The 8,245-nt window shown below is 38.0% G+C and overlaps 1 protein-coding gene across 5 annotated transcripts in view; it reads right to left on the reverse strand.

Moving 5' to 3' along the window:
- The window catches only part of GK (glycerol kinase), a 73,652-nt gene that overhangs the window by 47,013 nt on the left and 18,394 nt on the right, over positions 1-8,245 (reverse strand). For all 5 annotated transcript variants that reach the window (XM_073901947.1, XM_073901945.1, XM_073901948.1 and 2 more), the window contains exon 4: positions 4,359-4,436. In XM_073901947.1, coding sequence (XP_073758048.1) covers positions 4,359-4,436 — 78 coding nt within the window. The remainder of the gene's footprint in view (positions 1-4,358; positions 4,437-8,245) is intronic.

The raw sequence follows: 8,245 nt of genomic DNA on the forward strand, positions 1-8,245 counted from the left end.
AGAAATGAGCTTTGATTACAAGTCCGATACTCACCTTGTTCGAAGAAGCAGGCTAACACCCCTTAAGGTTTATTAAGGTTAAATTAAGATTTAATCTTAATTTCCTTCTGTTCTCGGAGGCTAAAAATCTTGCAGCCCTGTTTCCGCGCCCCCCCCATTTATCTTTATATCCTATCTGATTTACAAACATACAGGTTGTGACTTTCCTCTGAAAGGTCTCTCCGGTTTGCCTTCTCTCCACTGTCTTGGCACTAATCCCACCCACTGATTAGTAGTCTCAACACCTTTGCCAGATTTTAGCAGAGACATGAATCTCGTCCTTTTTAATATACTTACTTACATATTTGGATTTAAATGCCTTCTATTTGTCCTTCCTTCCTGTTTCACATTGCTTTTTCTTTCCTTTTTTGCCTTTTTTTTTAAATCATTCAATATTCCCCCTTTATAAGCTTAATTATACACTATTTTACTCATTGCTTGGAGATTATTACAACATGCATCCTTGACAATACAAGGACCTCAAAACAGTTTAGACTCACCTACCCTAAATTCCTTTCATGTACATCTGTTGTCGTGTATTTTAATTCTTAATAAATTTTGAACATTGTAAGATGTTATTGTTTTATGCCATCAAAATTCAGTTTTTGTCTGTCTTTGCCTTTATATTTCACCTTAATTACTTAAGAATATTTTCACGGGTTTAGAATCCTAGATGGAAGATAGATTCATTTAGCACTTTAAAGATTTCATTCTATTGTATTCTGATTTACTTTGTTTCCACTGAAAGTCAGTGTAGCTCTCTTGAAGGTCATATCCTCTGGCTACGTAGAAATTTTTCTTTTTATCTTCAGATCTCCACATATGTTTACATATGGTTTTCTGTGTATTTGTCTTGCCTGGGAAATACAGTGCTTCTTGAATCTGTGATATCTTTCATCAGTTTTGAAAAACCGTATCATTTCTCTTTCCTTTTCTCCTGGGGCTCCAATTATAAGTATTCTAGACCTCCTCACCTTACCCCATCTTTCTCTCAGATTCTTTTCTGTTTTCTAAACCTTTGTCTCTCTGTGCTCCAGTCTGGTATTTACTTCTGATCTCTCTTCCAGTTCACTAATTCATCTTGAGCTGTGTCTAATCTGATGTAAAACTCATCAACTGAGTTTTTAATACAGTTCCAGAATTTCTATTTTTAAATTCCCAACTCTTGGCTAAGGTGACCAAACTTGTCAAGGCATTCCTTGAACATGCTGATCATGATTACTTTGAAGTCTGATAACTCTAATATCAGGATTTCCTATGGGTTGGTTTCTAAGGTTATTTGTTTCTGTTGGTTTTTAGTCATGTCTTGTTTTGTATGCTTGATTATTTTTTTATAGAAAACTAGAAATCATATATGAAAAACTCTAGAGATAATTTTCCTCCAGAAAGGGTTCATTTTTATGTCTGAAAGGAAGTTAGGCTAGGAGCATTAGCAATCTTAGATCACCATAATCCACTCAGTGCTTTAAATTACTTGAATCTGGGCTTTAACTCCTGTGATGGGTAGTGTAGTCCCAGTTTACCTTACTTCTAGGGTTGGCCCTACACAGTTGCAATCAAAAGTCTAGGATTTTGCCCATATTCATCTCTACCCCCGGCAGCCTGACTACCTTTTGCCTCCCTATTTCCATGAACCTATGAAAATGCTGCTTAGCCTCAGATACTCCTCATAGAATCTACGAGTATTTCTAGGGAATAAGCAGCACCGAATGCCAGGCTTACTTCTCTGGGCTTTCCTTCTCTCCTGGATCTTGGTCCCATAATTCTTCACTGCCTTGGTAGCCTTCCAGTCCCTCAGACAGTTTTATTTTGTTTTGTACTTTTTGAGCTGTTCTTGGTAGACAGGTGCATTTGAAACAATCCATTCCACCATATGGGAAAGTAAACTCTCCTTTATTACTCACTTTGTCCCATGTTACCCAGCGTACGGCTTTCAGCACTCTCTGTATCCTCACCAACCCCTTTTTATCCAAACAAGAACATAGGCTTTGGGGTTGGAGAGGTTTATGTTCAAACTGTGGCTTTACCTCTACTTACAGTTATATGGCGTTGGACAAGTTATGTAGCTGTTCCCCCCATAATTCATTTGTAAGATAAGGCAAGTAAAACCTGCTTCAGGATCATTGAGATTAAATAATATGGGCAACGTGTTTAGCGCAATCCGTAGCACACAGTAATGTTAGCCCTTATTGAGCATTATTATCACTGCTAGTTCTATTAAAACTAATAAATAAGTCACCCTATCTGCGAATCTGATCAGTCTCTTCACTCTTTGGTGAAATATGTGTAGACATTTTCACCTTCATAGCTTGTTCACACTAGCCTTCATTTTCCCCTTTTCCTAATGTAATCCAACACATTCTTCAAGCTCTAAGATGGAGTTCAAGCTCCCCCAAAGGTATGCCCAAAATTCAAAATCCATACTAATATGTATTTGCTCTAATTCCTATTCATTTTAGCAGCATAGTTTATCAACGATTCCCTAATTCTGTGTTAGTCTCTTACCAAAAGTAGATTACAAAGTGTTTATAAAACTGGCCAATAACTCATACCCTCCATAACACACTCAGTATAGCACCAAACACATAAGAGTTTCTCAAGACATGTGCATGGTTCAGTACTGAAAAAAGTTCTTCATATGCCATAGATGCAGTAGAAATTAATACTGGAAAGCACATAGGATGGGGCACAGAGGGACAAAGGTAGAAGAAAAGGAAATGAGTATATAAGCACATCAGAAAAGAAAATATTTCTGGTAAAATATTAACTTAAATCTTCTACCTTAAGTATAACTTCAACTAACCTAGTTGCATTATTTTAAAATGACAACTCAAAGTCCAAAGTTGCATTTTTACAATTCAAAGTTTAGAGTTTAACAGGAACTTTTTGGTTCCTTTGAGAAGGTCCTTCCTTTTCCCTAAGGGGGGAAAAAAAAGTAAAACCCTAACTAGTTCAAGAAGTTGGCAAATAGTGATCCATGAAAGAATACCCCCTAGGTATCAGTCATTAAAATTGTAATATCCTGCTTTACTTGTATTCAAAATGATTTGCTCATGAAAATGAGAACAAAATAAATATTTAAAACACATACTTTTGTGTAACAGGACCTATGGTTGCAATTCTTTGACATTTTTTGAGTCTTTAATTTTTTTATCACAAGTACAAAAGACATACTAAATTGTCTCTGATAACACAGTAACTTTAACTACCTTAATTTTTTATAAAGACTATTTCTAAAGGTTTCATGCTATTCTTACAAGGCACCGTTTTAGTATATTTTCTGCTTGAATATCACTTTCTTCCAATCAATACTAAAGTAACTATACTACTAAAATAACTATCAAGTAAAAATAGCTCACTCTAGAAATCATCCCATCTCTGACAATTTCTGCCTCCATTCCCCATCTCACAACCTGGTATTTTATTGACAAAAACTTGTGTTTTGCCATTTGTGAATAGAATAATGCATTTTAGTGACTGTATATTTACAACAAAATTTTCCTTTTAGCAACTGACAGTGTCATTTAGTGCCCAAATATCATGTGCGAAGAGTATGCTACATTATACTCAAGGTCATTTACATTTAAGTAAGATGTGATACCTAATGTTGGTGTATTTGAGATTTTGAGTTTTTGAACCCCTGCTGAAATAGCCAAATGTGTAGCAGAAGGAGCTAAAATGTTGAGATTTTATTTTATTTTTTTTTAAAGATTTTATTTATTTATTTGACAGAGAGAGACAGTGAGAGCAAGAACACAAGCAGGGGGAGTGGGAGAGGGAGAAGCAGGCTTCCCGCTGAGCAGGGAGCCCGATGTGGGACTCGATCCCAGGACCCTGGGATCATGACCTGAGCCGAAGGCAGACGCTTAACGACTGAGCCACCCAGGCGCCCAAGATTTTATTTTCATAACCTCAGATGAGTGAATTCAAATTACTAGATGGAAAGAACAAGTACCCAAGTACTTCATAGACAAATGACTGTGCACACGAGTAATTTTGATTTTTGAGGGGAAGAGGCGAGATCTCTTTTAGGTGTCAGAAACAGCAGGGACTATGAAACAATTGTGGCAACACTGAACCATTTGTATAATACAAATAATCAGGAAAAGGAGAAAGCAAGGGAAAGACTTAATTCAAGATGTGAATAAATACCTGAAGATGGTAAATACAGAACAACTAATTTCTTAGAGGACTATTCTGGCCATCCCATCCGAGTATAGGAAACACGACTACATGCTTTCTCAGCCAGACATTTCAGGGTGACAATGTTTGCGAGTGGAGAAAGGCCTTGCATTTGACATACACAAACAACAGCTTACCCACAGCATTGTAGAGAGGCTCTCCAGTTAACTTGTCCCAGACTACAGTGGTTTCCCTCTGGTTACTGACACCAATAGCTGGAAAGAGAAGATTAAACAGAAGGGAATACAAGTCAAACAAGTAGAAAACTACCTCAGGAGAATAATTCTCATGTGTTTTGTTTTGTTTTGTTTTTTACAGGCATAACTAAACATAACAATTCGAGAAAACATCTGGCACTTTTATTGTGGTATTGAATATACTGTCTGTGAGTGGCTCCGGGAAAAGTAAATACCTACTGTCGAAATACCCACTGTCAAGTGCTTCTTTTTACTTCTGCAAAACTGCTTCCCACTTCACTATGAGCACATGGACAACATGGATTCAGATCAATATCTCCCAAATGAAAGGCTCCCAGGTTAGCTTATAAAAAAGGGAATGCACTAATTCCAAATTTACAATACCCAATTTATAATTCTTCGGAGACCAATAATCACCTCGTCCATTTATTTACGAATTGCTATAGGCAATTTCCGTCTGGGGGCATGCACGCACGCCTGCATTTTAAGAAAACAGCTACAGATCAAATCCTCCGCGCTGGGCAACCTCCTACTGTGGTTCTTTAGAAATTGTTTTGTTTCCATATTGGAATATGTTCTAAGACATGTGAATTTGAATAAGGCATAAATACAATATGTGATGGCATTTACATTATACTGACCTTCACATGACTCAAACGCTGTAGTTACAGTTATTTTAGGTAAAAATACTAATCCATTTCATTTTATTCAACAGCTTGATTCAGCTAAATCAGAGGTTCTCAGACTTGGCTGTACATTCGAATCAACTGGAGAGCTTTTAAAAAAAAAGTATCCGTGCCCAGGCCATGACCCAAACATTACAATTTAACAGACAGGGGTAGGAGCTGAACGTTAGTATTTTTCTTTAAAACTCCCCAAGTGATTCTACCGTGCAGCCTGGGTCAAACACACTGGCCTGAAGGATCGAACTCTCTTCTCTCAGAACGTAAGGTGAGGACCGACTTTAAAGGCTATATAATCAATAACAGGTCTTCCACTTAAATTTCCCCCAAAACCATTCGTCACGTGACCATTCAGACAGAGCTTCCAGTGACAAAATACTCACTACCTCTCGAGGCAGACCAATCTTTATTCACAACTTTGTTATTTAAAAAAAAAAAAATCCTACAGATCTTAGCTGTAGTCTTTGGAGATACATGGAAGAAGGTTAATACTTCTACATGCGAGCCTTTCACAACCTTGAGGCAGCTATATTGTCCCCCGGGGTCTTCTCTTCCCGTGTAAGCTAAACAGTCCAGTTTCCTTCCGCTACTCCCACCATATGGCATGGTTTATTTAGTTTTATTTTAAGTAATCCCTATGCCCAGCATGGGGCTCAAGTTCACAACCCCAAGATCAAGAGTCAGATGCTCTCCCGACTGAGCCGGCCAGGCACCCTTCCATGTGGCATGATTTAAAATCCCTTCACCACCCCTCCTAGGAACACACAACTTTGTCCATACTGTTCAAATTGTACACCCAGAATAAAACACAACAGGAATGTTCGGACCAGCACAGAGCTGAGGGGGACCAATAGTTCCCTTGTTCTAAATAATCTTCTTTTTAAAGCTCAAAACAACAGTTTATTTTTAAAACAATACATTAAAATCTAAATAAAAAACATAATTACTTAGATTTTACTTTAAGGAGATTTTATGTGTAATAGAGAACAATGAAAACTGGCCTATGGAGAATGAGCAATATGTATTTTTTTTGAGGTCTGTAATTGACATTAGTTTCAGGTACATAACATGACTGGGTAGGTGTATACACTGTAAAGAGATCATAGGAAATCTAGTATCCTCCTGTCACCATACAAAGTTACATAACTTGCAATACAATATTGTTGACTATAGTCGCCATACTGTACAGTATATCCCCATGACTTATCTATTTCATGACTGGAGCTTGTATCTCATCCCCTTTCTCCCATTTTGCCCCCCTCCCACCCGCAAACACCACTCTGTTCTCTGCATCTATGAGTTTTGTTTGTGTTGTTTTTTAAAATTCCACATAAAAGTAAAGTCCTACAGTGTTTGTCTTCCTCTGTCTGACATTTCACTTAGCATACGCTTAAGGTCCATCCATGTTGTCACAAATGACAAGATTTCATTTTTTAATGGCTGAATAATATTCCATTGTATACTCCACTCATCCGTCAATGGACACTTTGGTTGCTCCTATCTTGGCTATTGTGAATAACTGCAATGAACATAAGGGTGTATCTATCTTTTCGAATTAGTGTTTTCATTTTCTTTGGATAAATACCCAAAAGTGGACTTGCTGGATCATGTGGTAGTTCTGTTTCTCCTTTCCTGAGGAACCTGCTTACTGTTTTCCCCAGTGGCTGCACCAGTTTGCATTCCCACCAACAGTGCACGAGTGTTCCCCTTTCCTCCACATCCTTGCCAACAGCTGTCACGGTCTTTTTGAGAATTGACATTCTGACAGGTGTGCTGGGATAGTTCATTGTGGTTTGGATTTGTATTTCCTTGATAATGCGTGATGATGAGCATCTTTTCATATGCCGGTTGGCCATCTGTAGGATTTCTCTGGAAAAATGACATTTGGGTCCCGTGATCATTTTTTTAATTAGACTGTTTGCTATTGTGTTGTAGGAGTTCTTTGTAATTTTGGATATTAACCCTTTAGCAGATATAGGATTTACAAATACATTTTCCCATTTAGTAGGCTGCCTATTTTGTTGATGGTTTCCTGTGCTGTGCAGAGGCTTTTTAGTTTAGTTTTTGATTACTGATTCAAACTCTTTGCTAATGTTTGGCCTATTCAGATTTTCTATTTCTTCATGATTCGGTCTGGGAAGATTGTAGGTTTCCAGGAATGTATCAGTTTCATCTAGGTTGTCCAACTTACTGACCTAGAATTGTTCATAGCATTCTCTTATGATGCTTTGTATTTCTTTGGTATCAGTTGTAACTTCCTCCCTTTCATTTCTTATTTATTTGAGCCCTTTTTTCCTTAGGGGAGTCTAACAGTTTATCTAAATAACCTTTATCAAATGCAAATTTACTTACTAGAACACCTTTTCTAAAGGTATAAAGATGACTGACGGTCTACTTCAAGAAACTTAGAGTCACAGGGTAAAAGGAAGAGATTTGGGGGCATTTCCTTAAAAACAGAAGACACTAATGTTTGTAGGAATAAAGATGGAAGACCAAGGAGAATGTGCAGAAGGGGCAGGGGAGCTGGAAATCAATGGGACATGGTCTTGATTCTTGTAGTGACAAGAGGGGATGAGATTAATGCATAGGTGGAGGGAGGAGCCTCCAGAAGGACAGAAGGCTATTGCTTTCCTTGTGATGTGGGGAAGTGGGTAAGAGTTCTAGGTATTAAGTACAGGAATAGGAAATGAGGAATTAAGCCCTCAGAGCCTCAGTGTTCTCTGTGAAGTAGCACACAAGGTTATCTGCTCAAATGGGCTCAGGCAAAATAGGATCATGAGTTTGGGGCACTGTTCAATTAGAGCTCAGGCTCTGAAGCCAGACTGTTAGGGTTCAAATTCGAATTCCTGTTTCCTAGCAGCATGATCCTGGATCTCAATCTGTTTTATCTTCTGTAAAACGGAGGTAACAGTTCCCACCTAACAGGGTGAGAATGAGGAATCCCTGAGTTAACGCGTACTACGACAGTGCCCGGCACATGGTAACTGCTTAATAAATGTTCCTTTTTGCTTCCATTCATTGTCATCAATATTATTATTTTTAAGTAATTAATTTATTTTAGAGAGAGAGAAAGCACGAGCAGGAGGGGGAGAGAGAGAGAGAGAGAGAGAGAGAGAGAGAGAGAGAGAGAGAGAGAGAGAGAGA

The sequence above is a fragment of the Callorhinus ursinus genome, unplaced genomic scaffold (genome assembly GCF_003265705.2).
Source record: "Callorhinus ursinus isolate GAN/ISIS: 27379988/994484 unplaced genomic scaffold, GSC_fseal_2.0 scaffold16, whole genome shotgun sequence".
Classification (NCBI taxonomy): Eukaryota; Metazoa; Chordata; class Mammalia; order Carnivora; family Otariidae; genus Callorhinus; species Callorhinus ursinus.